At 32.8% G+C, this 20,518-nt stretch overlaps 2 protein-coding genes across 3 annotated transcripts; both read right to left on the reverse strand.

Annotated features, from left to right (window-relative positions):
• Positions 1-1,955: 1,955 nt before the first annotated feature.
• LOC107890361 (probable membrane-associated kinase regulator 3) lies at positions 1,956-3,601 on the reverse strand. The gene has a single exon (XM_016814815.2). It carries the CDS (start codon positions 3,365-3,367, stop codon positions 2,315-2,317), a length of 1,053 nt encoding a protein of 350 aa, XP_016670304.2. The 5' UTR covers positions 3,368-3,601; the 3' UTR covers positions 1,956-2,314.
• A 3,389-nt stretch (positions 3,602-6,990) lies between these two features.
• LOC107889724 (phosphatidate phosphatase PAH1) lies at positions 6,991-12,444 on the reverse strand. 2 transcript variants are annotated; one of them, XM_016814261.2, is made up of 11 exons: positions 12,224-12,444; positions 10,407-11,999; positions 9,720-10,300; positions 9,555-9,628; positions 9,070-9,154; positions 8,515-8,601; positions 8,178-8,250; positions 7,805-7,848; positions 7,572-7,700; positions 7,380-7,478; positions 6,991-7,271 (listed from the first exon to the last, which is right to left on the reverse strand). In XM_016814261.2, exons 2-11 carry the CDS (start codon positions 11,830-11,832, stop codon positions 7,218-7,220), a joined length of 2,652 nt encoding a protein of 883 aa, XP_016669750.1. In that variant the 5' UTR covers positions 11,833-11,999; positions 12,224-12,444; the 3' UTR covers positions 6,991-7,217. The 2 variants fall into 2 exon arrangements, with proteins under 2 accessions (XP_016669750.1, XP_016669751.1); XM_016814262.2 differs by having other exon boundaries at positions 10,407-12,444.
• Positions 12,445-20,518: the final 8,074 nt, after the last annotated feature.

A 20,518-nucleotide genomic window follows, 5' to 3' on the forward strand; every position in this document is an offset into this window, starting at 1 on the left:
AGCATTGCGGTGATTCTCCTACATAGTTTCCTTCTCAATGAGTCTCCTTTTACCACATTCATTGCAAAAGAAAATATCTTATGGAATAACTCACAAGTTTTTAAAAAGGGATTACTTAGAACAGTTATGATTATTTTATACATGGTAACATTATGCCGAAGGTGCTTAGTGCTTCAGAACAAAGTGGGAAACAAGTTATTTACAGAAATTTTATACTTCCAAAATACTTTCTTTGAGGTATACTATTGATGCTTTGAATCTATTCTGACATTTTCTTCCACATGCTAAAATGGTCCCAAAGCATAACTTTGAAAGAGTTCATTGCTGAAACTTACTTCTAGGGGGAGATTATGATTGAATGCAATGGTAAGCTATCTGTAAATCTCATCTGTTCCATCCACTAACACAATATTTCAAAGCAAGAACTAGAAGGCCCCTATTTTCCTATATTTTAAGCAAACTAAATGCAGCGGCAACTTTTCCTTTCTTCAATACCAAATTCAGCTAGCCCCATAGTTTACTCATACAAATTATGCATGATAAGCATATACTTTTGGGATCCAACTTTTAGTCTTTTTCACATAAACATGAAATAAAGATCCAAATTACTAGCTTACAAAGTGTTAGACCCTTGCACTTCCATTTTTTTTCTCACCAAGTGGAGAAGAAAAAAGGGTGATGATCATACAGGTAGGGAAAAGGAGTAGCTGCTTTTCTATTCTTGTCTGTACTCATGGTGCTCAACATCTGTCACATTAGTTGCAATGCAATTTCATTATTTCTATGTCAAAAATCTAGCAGGCATGTTTTGTTTTAGTTTAATGGTTAGTCAAATTCATGAGAAAAGAACAATAAGATATAATGAATTTCTTTGCTTTATAGTTGGGGTCATTTCGTTTTCAGTTAACAATGACATTGCACATTTTCCATGTAGATGGTTATGTATAGGGTAGTGATGAAAATCATTTCATAAATAGAAATATAATTGCAATAACCTAAAGCATTTGGTATAGTTTAGTCTCAAGTTGCAGTAAACCATGGTGGTTAGCAGGTGGGATGATCATGCTACTTCTGAATAAAGCATAAGTTGGTTCCTTTAATCAAGTTTTTTTAGGCATCAAAGTATAATTAAAAACCTACTTTTTTTTAAAGTAAGATTGCAGGGTCTCTCTCCTTGATGTCAAGGGAGTTATTTGACCAGTAAAAGAATGACCACTTACTGTTATTACCTTGTTTAGATTAAGTGAAAATAGATTATTATTATTATTATTATTATTATTATTATTTACTTTACTAAAATGAAAAGTTTTTTGAATTAAGAAAGATGGTAGAGGATTTTTGGACTTGCGGATTTAAATTTTTTATGTTAATTCTTATATTTTTAAATTTTATGCAATAAATTTATTATTATCATAATCACTTCGAAAAATGACTTTATAAATTTTTTACCATATCATCCATCCTTATCAATTAAAAATAAACATATACTAAAAAAGTTCATAAAATAATTTTTCTTCAATATTGAAAACTGGGAATTTCAGTTTCGCTAGAAAAAAAAAAGCCTGAAAGGCTGAAACAGTAATAAAAAAATTCTATTTCTGGGAAAAGCTTGTGGTAGAAAAAGGGGCTTTTTGTAAAATACGCAGTTTATACAGAATTTAAGATTTAAAGTTCTGCTGATCTTACTGATAGAACGGTTTCTTTTTTCTTTAGAAAAAAAATTTTTGGGGGATTCCTATTTCACTGTTATCAACAGAAATTGACTTTTAAACTTGGCATCAATGGAGTAAAACTTTGAGATCATTGTCAAATGTCAAAAGATGCTCTAAGAAAACTGGCAAGTCCTTGTAAAAGAGAATGTCTTGTCCCAGTCCAAGGAGGAAAACAAAAATTAAAAATAAAAAGGAAACAGGGGAAATGAAAATTGAAGCAAACATTCAACCAATTCTAATCATGCAATATCTTGAGCAAGTACAAAAAGGAAAAGGCCATATAGTGACCATTGATTTTGAATGATAATCTTCCATGGAAGAATCTCCACTCTTTTTTTTTTTTTAAATTAGATTAATAATGGGGTTTTCAATATGTTCTACCATAGAAAGCTATTATAGCAACATTAACAAATTGATCTTGTCTAACAGTGAAGGAAAATCATGCAAAGTATCCAAAATATCTCACACTGCAACTGCATTGAAAATGACTCACTTTGGAAGAATGTAACAGGAACTGGGTACCAACTTTGTGATTCTAATGGTGGAATTTTCAGTGTCCCCCCCCCCCCAAAAAAAAATATATATATAGTTCTTTCATAAGATCATATGCTGCAAAATCCTGGTCTTTCTTGGTCCCCGTTAACTGAAATCTTTCTTGAACTAGACAGCTGCTGAGACTGCTTACAGTGAGCAATTGCTCCCTCAATAGAATTTTCCATCTCCGAACTGGCGCTGTTGCTTCTTTTCAGCAAGTGTAAATCATAGAATCCGCTTGAGCTGAATGAAAACGATGAAGACGACGATGAAGAGGAATCGGATGAAGATGTAGATGAAGACTTTGTTGTAGAATGCCTTTGAATTACTCCTGAAAAGGACCTCCTATGGCTATTTGCAGCATCCTCAACCACCTCCTTATCAATGGTTTTCATAATGATACTTGATAACTTATATCTCTCATTATCAATCTTGCCAAATGGATTCTTCTTTGCCATTTTCATGTACTTGTTTACACAATCTTTGTTCTTTGAAACATTACCTGCTTCTACATTGCATGCTGCTTTGGCACAAGATTCATCTGAACACCCAGACTTGCTGAACAAGGACTTAAGATATGCACGAGATGTCTTGAGCTTTTGGCTTATTGAGAATTGCTTGATCTGCATGAGCTTTCGGCACCAAGACGTCTTCGAAACCGAACCGTTGCCGATGAATCCATTCATTTCAGTCGAACATTCAAAGAAATAGTCATCAGCATTTAGCTCACTACTCACCCTACAGGATTCTGATGCAGAGATGCTGGTGCAGTATTCCAGTGGGAAACTTGTATTAGTTGAAGGGACAGCAGGGTTTGGTTCAATGGGTGGTTGAGTTTTGGAGTCCAAGGCAGAATTGTTGGAACTTTGGCGTAGTTTCTGAACCATTTGAAGGCGAGGAGGGAGGTGGAGGGGAAGGAGCTTGCCCTTGTAGAAGAGTTCATCAGCTGGATAAGTAGAGGTAATATCTCCATCTGGAGAAATTGAACACATTTGGAACTCAAACTCCCTACTTTGAGGTGGAGAGCTTATGGAATAACACAAATAGTTGGAGGATGAGCTTACCTCCATATCTATATAATCTTCATCTGCATGGTTACTTGAAGCTTGGCTTATGGCCATCAGTTTTCAACTCTCAAAAGCACCTCTCTTGGTCTTTCGGGGATGCTCAGTTATGGGAAGGTGTGACGTTGGTGACGAAAGAGAGGGGTATCCTTTAAATTGAAGATGGAGCCAAGTTAGAAAAAGAAAATCATATGGTAAGGAGTTGTCAGATCTTTTACATTTTTAATTTGCCACCCTTTTTTTTTTCTCCTTTGTATGAAGTAATATCTTGAATGGTTCCAAATAATAAAATGGCAGAAAACAGCTTCTGACTGACCCATATATGTAGTATTTTTGCATTTTTATCCCTTCAATTCTGCATCAAAATGACCTTGCTGTTATTATTTTTACATCAGATACCAATTCCAAAAGGTGAATTACAACCATTTGTCTTTTTATTCCAGATAATTTCCAGTTCTGAAATTAAAAAATCCAAAGAATCTTCTTATGTTAATGAATGACTTGCATCCATAGCCATTAGCCAATGAACTTCTAACAGGTACAAACTAGTAAAGCTTGAAAGATGAGCTTAGAACCATATGATCAAATCCCTATAATGCAACAACTGTTGTTTTAGGAAAGTGGGATAACAATGTTGGTGAACCCCATGTTTATGTACTTGGAATTGAACTTGAAATGTGGTGGCAGAAGGTAAGAATCTTCCAATATCAGCAGAGAGAAAGGTGACAGTTCCCTTTTGTTTTTGCTGAAAGTTTCATTGTAAGCGGCCCATGCATATCTCTTTCAACAGTGTTGAAGAAAATGAAAGTAGGAGAATGAAAAATTTAGATCAAAAGAACTGATGGAATCTTCAAATTATATGATAATGACATGTATAATAATAGTGTATCCACTTGGGAATTCTCAAGGATTTAAGCATCTACTACTTGTCTGCCTCAATTTTAACCTATATTACGTCCACTCTTTATTTAATATACTCGTGTCTAACACTCACAGTTAAAAACTTTTGAAATAGAAACAGCATTATTTCCTGAATATAAAACAAAAGACCAATTATTTATATATACACAATAGGGGTTGTTGTTTTCTGCACCTCCACAAACTTCTTTCACTGCAGCAAAATTTAAATTTGAAAAGGGAAAGCCAGCCAGCCAGCCAGCCAGCCCTGTTTCCAAAACCTGTTTTGTTGCAGTGTCAAGTTTTACAATTCAATACTGATAAATTAGAGCCTAAGGGACAGAGAGCTATTATTATATATTGAAAGTTCCAAAACCTTTAAGCTAAACTAAGCTAAGCTAAATTATATGTGTTCTCCAAGAGCTGTGATGTGATAATGATCTATCAGAATCAGACAATGCAATGTATGCCAACCAGTATTTGACTTGGTCAAAGCATGGGAGACTTGTACATTCCAGATGAAGTTATCTTTGGAGGATAGTTGTATGAATTAACCTCGGTTTTTAGAACATTAGATATTTTGTATTTTTTTTCCCCTTGATTTTCTTTTTCCTATTTTCATTCACCTCACTAAAAACAAACATAAACGCCATTCATTCACCTACAAAAAAAATCAAGTTTAACAAACTCCAATATTTATGTGGTGGGACGTGGTTTATCCAAGGCTGGAGGGGCTGCTTTTTATTTTTGCTTGTCTCCTCTTGTACTAATTGTTTAATTTTGGTAAAAAACAACATTCAAATCTTTGATCCAAAACCACAGCCGCAATATGTTGAATAGGGCTCATTGAACCTTGTATGTGCAGTTTTCTACACTGTACTCCAGCCCGAAAAAGAAGAATATATATATATTTTAGTGTTATGTTACGAGGGTGAAGGCCAAGTTCTGGTGTGGAATAAAAGGTAAGCTGGGTTTCGCTGCAACAAATGAAGCAGGTGATCACGTGATGCTGGTCACTGAGTTCAGAGGGGGAGGGATCTTACTTTCGGTCGTGGCAATTAGCTTTTAAAACACTAATGCCTGCATCATTTGGCTGAGCCACTGTCAAAAAGACTCAAAGTTGCATCATTTACAACTCAGAGCTGAGATCTCTAAAAAGTTCCAAGGCCAAGACCCAATGGGTAATGGGACTCACTTTTATTTTATAAGTGGGTTTTCCTTTTTACTACTTTCTGAGTCTTACAAATGATTCGAATGCATGGCAAAAATTTTGAGAACATGTTTCATTCTGAAGCTTTGATCCTGAACCTGCATTTACTCCATCTACATTTATTAGTTTTTCCCTCGTCTTAACTTCTTAGCGTCCTTGGTTCTTTACCTTGTTATTTCTGTCCCTGTTTTTGCCTTTTTGTCTCCTTATGGTCGTGTTTGCATGGCCCTTAAAAGTCCTAACAACAACAGCATAAATACATCGTGGTTGAAGAGTTGGGGGAAGAACTCATCACTTTGGATCTTATATTATTATATAAACTTAATAATTATAGAGAGTTTATACAATTAATATTTTAACCACTTAACTATTAAATTTATCAATATAATTGTATTTGCTATGTATGTAAATTTTCGAATCAATATAATATATCTATCATATCAATATAAAATTTTGTATATATTAATATCTATTTAACGGTTAGAAATTTTTTTTTTTAAATAAAATAAATAATTAAAATTTCTTAATTTATATTAAATTTGACATGCATGATCTATATAAATTATCTATATAAGTGAAATATAATATATCATTATTAGATCCTTAAATAATAATCACATGAAAAATATTCAAAATTATGTAAAATTAAAAGGTATAAGTGAATCCTTCCATTTTTTTAACGGTAGTTTTGCTTTTCAACTGGAGCAAAATACCCTAATGAAAAATTTGTGCTCCAATGTGGTACGAGATTCACGATTGAATAAAATTGTTGTTATCTAAACAGAAAATCATGGTACATTTGTACAAAATTTGTGAACTGATTGAAACGTGAGTTCTACTCATATCCAAAGGAAGTTATAATCATCGAAAACAATAGTTGATCCTTAAGGAATGGTTGGGTATTAGATATATTGAAATTTTTGATCTTCGACATCTGAATTTTGAGTTCAAATCCATAACATGCCACTATAACAACGCACCAAAGAGAATAGGAAATGTGTTTGTTATTATAGATTTTCGTAAAAATGGCGATGAATTATGTTGGAGTAATATCATGTGATCTACAACAATCATCAAATTAATCAAAAAGTATTTGAGTGTTGTGGTAAATATATTGCATTCTCCAAGAGAGAACATAAGTTCGAACTTTAGAAACGATATTATTAAGAAAAACAATTATAAACCTTAAATATGAACTGTAAGAAAAGTTGCATGGAAATGTTTTGTTGAACTTCAGCTTTTGGATTCAGCTAGTGCTCAGTGAATCTTTATGTTGGATCTTCAGTGCTGATGATGAAAACATCTTATATAACATTATTAATGGCCTTATTATGCCATATTGCCATAGCTTAGGTTATTGTTACTGCAATCAACCCTTATTAGGAACCAATCCCCTTCAAGATGTAGTTAAACTCATGTTTTTGTTAATTATGATAGAGTGTTCTCTCCCCTCCATGAAACATATTGTCCACTTTTTCATCTTACAATAATAAATATGCATATTTTTAATTGCAATCGACAACTTTTTCGTCTTAAGAACTCTAATCAACCATCCAAATGAACAAGTAGAATGTGTTAAAATGCACTTTATATTAATCATAGAAATCAACAAAACAATGTTTTTATTTCTATGGTACATACATCTGTGGGAGGCAATGATTTTGATTTTGAAGGTCACAGATGAATATAAATGTGTGGGAAGCAGTCACGACGATCCGTTCACCATGGGGCCACTTTACCCAACTCATCATCTCATTAACTAGTTGGTAGAAGTAAACTGTATTTCCTTAAGCCAACATCTCACTTAATATCCGGTAATGGCACTTTCCAAAAATTCCATGCGTTATAATCTTCCTGCAAAAGTATTTCCATATCAGGGAAACCATTGAAGGCTCCAAAATAAAATCCAGGGACAATCTTGCAGAGAATTTGTAGTAAAGAGACAGGAAATATACTCCTTACCTGCTCAACCAATGAGGCTGGCGGAAACATGTCATCAACAAGAGTATGCAATGACGTATACGATCTTACATCAATACGTTGACTAATAGCCACCTCACCCTGCCAAGATTATTAGAAAGTCAATAGTAACCGCAAGACAGGCTTCAGTTAAGTTTTATGTCTCTTTTTTCTCATACAATCATATGGTTGTACCTTAGGGTTAATTATAAATATCTTGCCCTTCGGGATTCCAATTTTTCTGTAACTGAGCTCATCTGTGTCTCTGTTTCCAAAGCCAGCATAAAACGGATTGTGATCGGAAGGGAAAAGTTTCTTGATATCCTGCATGCACATGTAACCAATAAATCAAATGTGAAAGACCGATCTGATCATAGTAATAGTTTAAATCTATATTGAGAAACAAGGTTTATTATTTCAGAATTTACCTCTAAACATGCTATTTTGAATTCATGAGGTGCTCTTCTTATCACTGCCATGAATAAGGAGGAAATTGTAGAATAACTCAGAATGGTACTCATATGTTATCACAACTAAGAAGAAAATGGGGAGGGGTGAAGAGGATACAAAAGATAATGCATGCAAGTACATAACTACATACTACAGTCAAAAGATTTCGACAAAAAAGATCAAAACTGCAAAAATAGACACTTTTATCATTCATGGGTTCTATGATGGGATGTAATTTCCCTCGTGTTACCGAAGCCACAAAGTTGTGATGCAAACTTGAAACAACAAGCTATATTTTACTTCAATAAACAATGGAAAAAAAATGGGGGGGAAAAAAATCGAAGACCTTACCTTCACGGTACAATGAAGGAAACAAACCATCAGGGGAAATAACAACAGGTCCATTCGGTAAAGCTTTTCCGTCCTGCATGAAAAAAGGAATCAGTTAAGAATTTGATTACATACTCATGATTTCAACGATTTTTTTTTTTACAAGATGGCTCTAAATGTGTTGGCTTATCCATTTAGTTATTATTTTGTCATATTGCCTTTTTGCTTCCATAAGTAAAATGTAAAATTCAGATGCAACAGAAAATAATTCTTTTGAAGAAATAAAAAATAGTATATTAGAATTTTCTAACATTGAAATAGGAGGTTAAGAGCAGCAAAACCTGGGCTATTTTGCTACCTGTTTCAGGTTGAGTAAATAGTTTCTGGTTAAATATGCCTGAACAATTGCACGCGCACTGAGAAATAGAAGCTGATATCCATTCTCCTGTTGTGAACACACAATTCGGTATTTGACATCAGATACCAAGGAAATCACTTTGGTAAATCAAACTCCAAAGTGACTTGATATTGAACCCAATGTTCCATCGAAGCAATATTGTGTTTGTGTATGCAAAAACATGGTAGTAAGAGAGAAAAGTTAAGGAGCATAATAATGGGATAACATTCACATCATCATGGTGCTAAGTCTGTCAAATGCTATTCCATAAACTAGCATTATAAAACCTGATGAAAGAATATATCATCACTTAGATCAATAGAAACTTTATAAAGAAGAAGAAACAAGAAAAGGAAAACATGAGACTGAGGCAACTTTTGATTGGTGGTGGGTATACGAAAGGAAAGGAATAATGCTGGAGTCATTTCATAGATCCAGTTTTGCATCATAGTACAGAATAGAATTAAGGCTCAATTAAGTCAAGTTGAACAATGAAACATATGAGGAAAAGCATACCTTTATAGCAGAGAAAAGTTTGGCCACACCAGACTGTGTCCAATCCCTTCCAACTAAAGGCATAAACTGGCCTAAAACGTCAGACCTGAAAGAAATGTGTCAAGGTTATCGAAAGATACATTTTGTTCTTAGACAAGATTGAAACACATTCAAAACAAAGATTTCACCATAAATCAATTAGGAAATGACAGGTTGTGGAAATGCTCATTGTTGCTTTAATGCTAAAGGTCTTAGGGGAAGATCAATCTCGGCTTCAAATATATAAGTACCTGGCTTATTTATCTCCGGTTCTTTTATAATCCAGTTTTACTTAATAGTTCAGTGTTGAACTTATCATAACAAGTCTATTAAGGAAATCATGTACCGGTTGAGAATACACATATCATAATAAGAATTACAGGTGAGTCTAGACAAGCCCCTAAATGAGTGAAACGAGAACATTTTAAATAATGAAGAGAGATACGTCAGGAGGTAAAAATCCCTACTTGGTAATAGTTCCATCAACGTCTGAGATTACAATCTTATCATTCCACTTCCACAAGTAAAGATGAGCGTCAACCTGTTAAAGATGCATAGGTTTTAGAGGCTGCCATTTGAGCATTACACAAACCTCAAAAACATGAGTGAGGAATTTAGCAGAGAACTGAAACCTCTTGGTTTCCAAAAACCCTGGTGGAGAAACTGAAAGTAATCATATTTTGACCATCTTTCAGATTCAAGGAAGCTATCTGCTCAGTAGTGGGAACATTGGTTCTAATAAATTGCTTGCAGGAAGAATCAAGAGTTGAACCTGCTTGTGTATTTTGTATATCAGATTCAGAATCAACAAACAACTCCTCACTCGATGAATTGCTATCAGTGTGCTCAAGTGTTTTGCCCTTTGTAAATGGAATAGGCCAGAGGTTCCATCCGCGGCTAGAGGATGTGGAAGTGACTACAGAATCATCACCCTTTGAGTTTGATGACTCATCCTGTTCAACACGGATTGCATCGCGGGGCTCAAGAGATAACTCTGAACCAAATACAGCCATTCCAAGAACAACAGAAGCAGCTTTTTCCCAAGGAAAATACCTGTCTCCAAACCGGACGATAAGGTTTGAATTCTTAATAATTGACCTTGCATTATTTTTAAATTCTTCCTTTGATATGCGGTGTGCTTCAAAGACTGCAGCTGCAGCATCTAACCCCATACCAGCATGAAGTTTTTTTCCACAGAGAGAGATCTCAACTCCTGAAAGGACAAGGTGAGCAAGAGAAACCAAGTATTCCATGAGAATCAAAGCAAGGAAAAAGAGAGGGAAATAATTAAAGGAGGAAAAGGACTCTTAGCTCCTTACCTGGATTAGCACGAGCTTCTGTCTCTTTACCAGAAGTAGATTCAGTTTTGACACTCTCACTTTGGCTACTCTTATTCTCAGGTTCAGGAATTTGTGGACTGCCATTTATCCCATCAGTCAATGCTGATGTGCCAAACTGTTCATCTTTCACTTGAGATCCATTACCAACAGACGCATTGTTAGGATCCAAACAATCAGATTCCAACACTTTGTTTTCAACTGGTAAGTCAGGAGATCCATTATTGTTGGAAGAAGACAATAAATCTTCCTTTCTGGAGTCACCAACATCTCCATCTTTGATTTCATTAACGTCTGGAGGGCTGCAAGAAGGTTTATCTTGGGAAATGTGAGCTTTAGATGGCCTATTTGTACCTACAGGATCAGTGTTTTCACCATGTCTTCCCAATTCAGATAGCTCAAGGCAGCTTTGAAAAACCTCCCCCCTTCTCTTAATCACAGATGCATCTCCAAAATCACTTGGCCTGTTAAATTCACTTTGATGGTTAGAAAGGTTTTGAGTTACTTCGGTTTGACAGCCATGTTCCCTCCCCTTTACACAAACTTCTGGATGGTGTCTCAAAGCAGTTGAATCACTGTTCGCACTAATATCATGAGAGTCCTTATCCGCTGCTGAACTGAGCTTATTAATACAACCAGCGGCACACACATCGTCACCTGAAATTAGCTCCTCATTACCATTGCAACACTCAGGTTCTTCATCTGGTCCTATATGAAACCTGGGTGTGCTTAATTGCACATCTTCACCATTTTCCTCCGATGCTGATACAGGGGCTGTAAGCATATGACCATCCACACTGACCAAGACAACTTCTGAATCTAAATCTTGTGCTTCACCAAGATATGCAGCATCTGAACCATCACATTGGCCAGGCCCGACATCTGACACATTAACTGAATCCTCTAGAAAGGATTGCTCATCTTGAAACTCATAGAACCTAGTATCAGATTCCGACCTTTCAAGCCGCTTCGGATTAATGGCATCTAATTCATCCCTCAACAGAGCCACCCTGGTGTCTGAGACACTATGTTCAAGTCTACAAAATTGAGCAATGTGTCTATTACCATCATCCTGTGTCACTTCACACTCAGAATCTTTCAGCTCACCATTTGTATCATATCCTTTACCAGCATCAACCTCCCTTGCGAAATAGGCTTCCCCAGAGTTATCAAGACACATATGAAAATCTGCTTCAACGCCATTAACAGTTATACGAACAACCTTCTCAGCCCCTTTTAAAACACCCTGAAACTTCCCGAACCGAACATACCATGGCGTGCTTCGAAATGTCCCATCTTGTTGCTGAACAACAATGACATCAACAGCCCCGCCAAAAGGATGGAAAGGGGTAGCAACAGAATATACACCTTGTGAAATTAAACTCCCAACTTTGCCAACCACATTCATTTGTCAAATCTTAATCCTTTTTCGGATTAAAAAAAATTCAAGGGAAAATAACGAAAACCCTTTTTCAGATTCTTTATTTTCCAATAAAAAATGAATAAAAAAATCAATTGTATAAATCCAACACCTTCCTTTCCTCTCAATCGTATTCACTCTTTATCTTCAGGTATCTGCATGCAATTCAAAATTAAACCAAAACCCAATGCTCCCCTTTTGATCAACAACAAAATATAAATAAAAGAAAAAGAAAAGCAAGACCGGGAATCTAACAGCTGCTAGTTTCATACAAAATCGTGAAATCCCGCTTCACAAATATTATATGAAACCCAGTACAGAATGTCATTAACTTATTACTTAGAATAGAAAAACGGAAGGAAAAAAAAAGAAACTTCACCTTTTAGAAACAAGAAAAACTGGAATTACTTATTCCGCCAAATTTCTCGGGAACGAAACAGAAATTAAACGATGATTGTACAATTAAAGCAGTCAAACGCAATTGATAGAGAGACAGCAATGCACCTAAATCTATTTATGCTAATCACAGAACAGCAACTCAATGATAAAATAAAATGGGCACACTATAAACGTGGGTGGAAGCGAGGAAAAACATCGTGTTAAAATGTTTGGAAATATAAGAAATTATTTGATGTTAATGGTTAAAAAAGGAAATATTAGTAAGTTTATTTTTTTTTGTCAAATTGATTTGTATTTAACTGACATGATGATGTGGTCATTAGTTGACTAACTAAGCTGATGTGGAAATTTTTTTTTATTTCACCTAGGTGTCAACGCATTTCGCACGTAATTAAATAAAAAATAATACAAAAAACTTTTATTCATTAAAAAACAATTAAAAACTAAAAACATAATACACACCGACTTTGAATTGTTTCAGAAATGAGAAGTCTGAACTTAAAAAAAAACAATCACTATTAGATAATCTAAAAAAAAAAGAGAGCAAAAATTGAACCCTAACTCAAGAATGTAAAAAAAATTGTGCGAAAGAAGATTATCCAAAGCCTGTTGTAGAATCGCATTTTGGCTTCCAATGGTGTTTTGGGGTATGTTTTAAAAAGTTTTCATATTGAAAACGTTATATATGTTATTTTGATTTTGGTTTAGAGTTTTAGAGTTTGGTGACTTTCGTTTAAGGTTGTTGAATTTGGGGATTTTAGTTTAAATTTTTTTTTATTTTGAGGATTTTGGTTTAGGGTTTAAGATTTATGATCTTTTATTTTAGGGATTTTTGCTTAGGGTTTTCGATTTGGCTACTAATTAGAAGAGATGTAACACTCTCTACCTGTATCCATCGCCGAAATAGAGTACGAGGCATTACCAAGGAGTACGAAACACTTACAGATAATTTAAATATATTTTCATAACAACTTGTCTCGATTTCATACTATTTCATATTTAAGCTTTATTCACCAAAATATTTGAAATATCATCTTTATGCAAATAGCACACATGAGGTACATAATTCCATAATTATAAATGAACACATTTATCAAACATATTCCACATTCATATATCAATGTCTCATGTCTCCATATATCAATAACCATCATTTTTCTTGTTTTTCAGATAATTAGCATGCAATTCACTATTTCTTCCTGTCAATCACAATTTCAAATGACAAATTCATATGAATGAGCTCAACCTCATTAGGTGTTTAAATTCTGTTACTTTGATTCATGTACTCATAATTTACTAACATATCCTGTCAAACACAATCTCTGAATGACGAAATCACATAATTGAGCTCAATAATAATGATAACATTACTTACATTTCTTTTTCCACACGTTACATTTACGACTTACCAACTTGTCCATTCAAGGGACGGCTTACGGATTTGAGTACATCGTGATCTGAAGCCCGAAGTCTAGCTGAAGCACATAAGTGCTAAACGGAAGCCCGAAGGCTAACTGAAGCACACAAGTGCTAAATGAAAGCCCGAAGGCTAACTGAAGCACACAAGTGCTAAACAGAAGCCCGAGGGCTAACTGAAGCTCATCAGAGCTGAACTGAAACCCCAAAAGGGTTAGCTGAAACTCATGAGTTAACGAAAGCTCGTAAGAGCTAAACGGAAAGCAAACACGAGAATTCGCAACAAATGCTGAATCTCGGTTTACTTGGGTAATTTACTGTCAATTCATCTTTTTCACTGAAAGATCATACTCATTTCCTGGGTTCTGTTCCTCCGAAATACTCAGTTCAATTTCATAACTTTTGTACATAATTTACTTATTTTCAACAATTAACATACATAAATATTAATCACCATTCATAAAATAATATTGAAATTTAATAATATTAACAAATGGTCACTAAAATTTAGTTATATAAACTCACAAGTTCGATTTTTGTATTATAGCGATAATCATAATTTCATAATAAATATTCCAAATAAAACATTATATCATTTCTAATTCAAAATTTATCGATTATAATCGGGCATGTGATCAATTTATACACAAGTCATTCATATATATGTATATTTTCCTCCTACTCCTCTCCATCCACATCCTTAGTATAAATAACACACTTGTAAGTAACATTATCCATAATTTTCACCATTTACTTATGTGAATATTCAAGCTATCCATCCGTGTCATAGTCACTAAATTATTTTTATCTTGAGCTACAAAACTCCAAATTAAGATCCGCTAATTTTCCCTGAAACTAGACTCATGTATCTTCTTACCATAAAATTTTCATAATTTTTGGTTTAACCAATATGTACAGTTTATTCTTTAAAGTCATCCCTGTTCTGCTGTCTGACAGTTTCGACCCTTCTTCACTAAAAATTAATTATCTCCTCGTACAGAATTTGAATGATGTTGCTGTTTGTTTCTCTTGAAAATAGACTAATTCAGGATTCTAAACATATAAATTTAAGCCCCTATTTATTTTTATTAAATTTTTTATAATTTTTCAAATTCAGAATAGGAGAACCGGAATTCATTCTAACATTGTCTTACAAAATTTATTATATATCATAATTTACAATTCCATATTTTGTTCATCTTCTAATTCAATTTCTACAATTTATAGTGATTTTTCAAAGTTAGCTTACTGCTGCTGTCCAAAACTGTTTTAGTGCAAGATGTTTATTACCATTTTCCCCTAAGCTTTTAATAAATAATAATTTCGTCTCTACTCAATTAGCTTCTCAATTGAGCTGATTTTTCTCAATTAACACTTTATTCTATCACTTTAAATTACTTTATAACCTTTGGGAATCAGAATTTCAGCACTAGACTTTAATTCCAAATATTTTCATAATTTGGTTCTAAAAATCAATTTCTATTGAAATTACCTAATAAAATCATCTCATAAACAAATTAAAGCTTCAATTTCATTTTATTTCATCAGAAACTTACAACACTCAACCATGATTACTTTCAATTTCATCCATGAAATCAAAAACTAATAAATTTAACAGTAGGACCTAGTTGTAAAAGTCTTAAAAACACAAAAATTATAAGAAAAAGGTAAGGATTAACTCACTTGGTGCAAAAATTATGAAATACCAGCTTATAGAACCCCTCCTATGGCGTTTTGGCTGATGAGAATGAAGAAAAAATTAAGAGAATTCTAGATATTTCAATTTGGTCCCATTTTTATTTAGCTAATTTTGGTAATTTTCTAATTTTGCCCTTCTTTCACCCTTTTCCTGATTTTTTTCTCATTTATTGCCGCCCAAAATATCTCTTTTGGGCTTATTTTCACTTTAGGTCCTTCATCATTTGACAATTGAGCTATTTATCCTTTTAACAACTTTTACACCTTTTTCAATTTAGTCCTTTTTATTTAATTAACCACCCAAACGTCAAAATTTTCTGACGAAATTTTAATACTACCTCATTAACACTCCATAAATATTTCTAAAAATATTTATGGCTCGGTTTATGAAGTCAAGGTCTCGATACCTCATTCTCGACCCAATTTACCTAATTAATTCTTTAAATCACCAAATTCACTAATTCAAAAATACTTCTATATTCACATTTGACTCATAGGTATTAATTTATTAAATTTTTGACTCACTTGTCGGATTTGGTGATCTCAAATCTCTATTCCCGACACCATTGAAAATTAGGCTGTTACAAGAGAAATTTTGGGTATTTTAGCTTTTTTTTGTTTAGGGTTTTCAATTTAATTACTGGAAAGAAGAGGACTTTTTAGTTTTTAGTTTCTTGGTTTAGAGTTTTCGATTTCATTAATGATAGTGGTCAACCCCAAAATTTGACAAATTTATATGTTTTATTATACTTTTTGGTTCAATGCATGATTTTTATCCGAGGGTTATAATGTTGGTTGGTGTGGGCATTAATTCTAGGTAGAGTTCAATAGGTGAACTTATTGAAGTGATCCCTGCATCTTTGGTTGTTTTTATGTTATATATATATAAACTTTATAAGATTTGATTATATAATTATTAAATCATCTAATTTTATATGCATTTTGTATTGTTTATATTATTTCATATTTTGTTTGTGTAAACCTTTTTTTGTTACACTTTATTTGTCTATTAGTATGGAATCTTACTGTTTTCTAACTTTTGTAATATGTTTTTTTTAATTGTTTAAACTACATATGTTTGTGAAGGAGGAATACTACATAAACTTGTATGTTGGAGGTAAATTTGTACGTGATTCCCATGTTAGGTATTCAGGTGGTGAGATGTTGAGGATTAAAGAGGATCCAAATATGATATTATATTTTGAGTTGTGTAAAATAGTTAAAAAATGGTTAAGGTTTAATACAGTGCAACTAATTTATTTCCACGTACATGGTAGTGGGACTTTGTAAGATAAATTTAAGGTTGTGTAGAATGATAGTAGCACTATTGACATGTTTAACTACTAGTTAAGCATAAGGAGATAGACCTGTATGTAGAGCTTGAGATTGACATTGTTGTTTTTGTTGATGATGATTTACTATTAACTGCAACATCTGTTAAATGTTCTGGTGATGGTAATCAAGGTGGTGAGGGTAGTGAGGGTGAAGCTGATGAAGGTGGTAAGGGTGTTTAAGGTTTAAATACGTGAATGCCTATGATAATTCTTGAACATGAATGCCTATGATAAATCTTGAACATGCTAGTAGAAATTTTCACCAACATATCAACAACATAAACTTTAAAACTTCGTCCAATCTGCTCTTTAAAAATTTTGTTTACCAATCTCTGGTAAGTCATATTTGCGTTCTTCAAACCAAAGGGCGTGTAACACCCCCTACCCGTATCCATTGCCGGAATAGGGTACGAGACATTACCGGAGTTTACTGAACATTTTCAGATAATTTTGAGTCATTTATTATTCATATTTTAGAAATAATCATAACATCTCTCTATTGGGCCCTCGAAGCCTCAAACATACATTAGAAACCAACCGGAATTAAATCGGGATTATAAAAAAATTTCGCAAAATCTTAAATTTTATTTTCATCTAAGTACTTACTATTTCAATGCTCATTATAATTAAACATGTTACTGTTCGATCAATAGTTTGGCACTTGTCTAAGCATCAAACAACATCATTGTTAGTATACTTGCAAACATTTCATCTAAATTCAACATCGATATACTTATTTTCTCTACATATCGCACTTGAGTTTAATAATAGTCTCAACTTACATAATTTCCTTGTATCAACATATCAAAGATAATCATATATGTACATGTCATGAAACATATCATGCTCTTACCGTTTCTTCATAAGCATATATCATTCATTTCATTATATCAATATTTCATGCTCCATCATTTCCATATATTTTATGTATATCAAACTTGACATAAATTATATTCCATGTACTTATGCTTATTTCGTTTATTTATCTTCATAATTATTTCATACAACTATTTTGTACATATATTTCCATACGACCAGTTCTTGTAAACATTTCACACAACCATTTCATATAACCATTCGTCATCTGATAAGTATTACCTGAATATCAATTGTTCAATAGATGTCATAGCGTCTCCCATCCACGGTCTTATTTATCTTTGACATGATGCCATAGTGTCTTTCAACTATGGTCTTACTCATTCATTTTCTGTCATGTTGCCATGGTATCTTTCAACCATGGTCTTATTCTTTTCATGTCACGTTGCCATGGTATCTTTCAACCATGGTCTTATTCATTTCATATCAGGTTGCCATGGTATCTTTCAACCATGGTCTTACACATTTCATATCAGAGAGCCCACTCCCGCGAACCTCACCCTTACAGTGAGATTACCAGTCCAGGCTAAATCCCCTGTAATATAAACTCATAGAGTATTGTCGGGATTACCAGTCCAGGCTAAATCCCCTGCAATGACAATTACTCTAATGAGCTTCGATCTGAATTACCAGTCCAGGCTAAATTCAGACCCTAATTCGGATTACCCGTCCGGGCTAAATTCATTTTACACGTATTCTTTGGGAGGGCTGTATCAGAATAGGATCACCCGTCCGGGCTAGATCCTTTTTACCGTCAATTCCTTTTCAGAGATCCATCGAATTTTCCTTTCATTTAACCGGGCTTTATTTTCAATTTATATCGAGTATTAGCAACATTTCATCCATTATCATGAATTGAACATTCAAATCATATTTTCATCACATAACCACATATTTCAAGTATTTAAAATACAATTCAAGTTACACAAACTTATCTCATTGCTTGTTTGTGTTTATAATTTCATTAATCTGATATCTTTTATTTTCCACGATCAAGTCTCATTTTTGAGTCGTCCGAATCTTTATAAATAAATTTGATCATCATTTTCATTTATTTCATATTCTAATGCATTTAATTAATGCTCTAGGAAAAATTACTATTTTGCCCCTAAACTTTTAATTAATGACGATTTCATCCTTAGGGTCAGGAAAATAAAATTCTTGCAATTTAATCCTTATTTCTAGATATTATTCTCATACATATTGATAACAATCCATGAATTCTATAAACTATCAGAATTTTCCATAATTTCAACACTTTTCAATTTAATCCCTAAAACATGTTTTCCCCCGATCTTGAACTAAATTAATAATTTCATTCAATTTTGTAATTTAAATAATAAAATAATTCATTTCATGCAATTTGGTCATTTCTGACATTTTTACAAAATTACCCATAAAGTTTTACTTTTATTCAATTTAGCCCCTGGGCCTAAAACATGCAAATTAGCCATGCTAGATGAATATTCATACATATTTTTCCTCCTCCTCCTCTCCATTCCACATCCTTAGTGTATATAACACACTTGTAAGTAACATTATCTATAATTTTTATTATTTACTTTTATGAATATTCAAGCTGTCCATCTGTGTCATAGTCACTAAATTATTTATAACTCGAGCTACGGAACTCCAAATTAAAATCCATTAATTTTACCTGAAACTAGACTCATATATCTTCTTACCAATTTTCAGAATTTTTTAGTTTAGCCATTAGGTGCAGTTTATTCTTTAAATTCACCCCTATTCTGCTGTCTGACAGTTCCGACCCTTCTTCACTAAAAATTAATTATCTCACAGCACAGAACTCAGATAATATTCCCATTGATTTCTCCTGAAAATAGACTCATTATTAATTCTAAAAATATAACTTTAAGCCTCTAATTATTTTTCTTCAATTTTTTGTGATTTTTCAAAGTCAGAACAGGGGAACCCGAATTCATTCTAACATTGTCTCACAAAATTCATTATATCTCATAATTTACAATTCAATTGCTTACATCGTTTCTTCTATAAGAAACTAGACTCAATAAGCTTTAATTACATATTTTATTCATCCTCTAATTCAATTTATACAATTTTTGGTGATTTTTCAAACTTAGACTACTGCTGCTGTCCAAAATAGTCTTAGTGCAAAATGTTGATTTTCTACTTTTAATTTCAATTTAATCCTAACTAAATTCACTTACTTTTCTATCTTAATTCATACTTTATTTCTACTCAATTTTTAACTAAACTCATACTTAACTATTAAATTTTCAGCATATTTTCCTAATTTCGAAATTTCATCAATTTAGTCCCTACAACATAAAACTTATGAATTACTTTACAATTCAATCCTTATTTCATTTCTAACTTGAATTCCTATCAATCTAACCCGTAATTCATCTTTTTATTCAACATGAACAATATTTAAAAATCTAATAACTTTCAAAATATTCACTTAATTTCATCAAAATCTTGTCCCAAAGCTTCCAAAACATCAAAATTAAGTAAAAAGGGCTAAATTGACTTACCTATTTAACTTTCAAGCCCTGAAATCCAATTTTTTTCCTTTTTCCTTCTTTCTTTTTTTTCCTTCCTTCTTTCTTTCCCCTGCTCTCTGTTTCGTTTCATCCTTTCCTTCTTTTTCTATTCTTTTTTTTTATTCCTTTTACTTTATATATATATATATTATAATAACTTAATAATAGCTATAATAAAATATCTATTTAATATCCAATATCTATTTTACATTTGTATACACATATATTATTACATTTGTCTTTCTTTAATCTATTTATTATATAAATATCTTTTACTTAATAATAATATATAATTTAATAATATACTTATATAATAAGTAAATATACATGTATTTTACAAATGTATGTATATTAGTATCACACATGTCACTATACATACCATGCATTTGTCAACTTTTTATTTATTTATCATATAATATTAATTTA

Source organism: Gossypium hirsutum, chromosome A09 (genome assembly GCF_007990345.1).
Source record: "Gossypium hirsutum isolate 1008001.06 chromosome A09, Gossypium_hirsutum_v2.1, whole genome shotgun sequence".
Taxonomy (NCBI): Eukaryota; Viridiplantae; Streptophyta; class Magnoliopsida; order Malvales; family Malvaceae; genus Gossypium; species Gossypium hirsutum.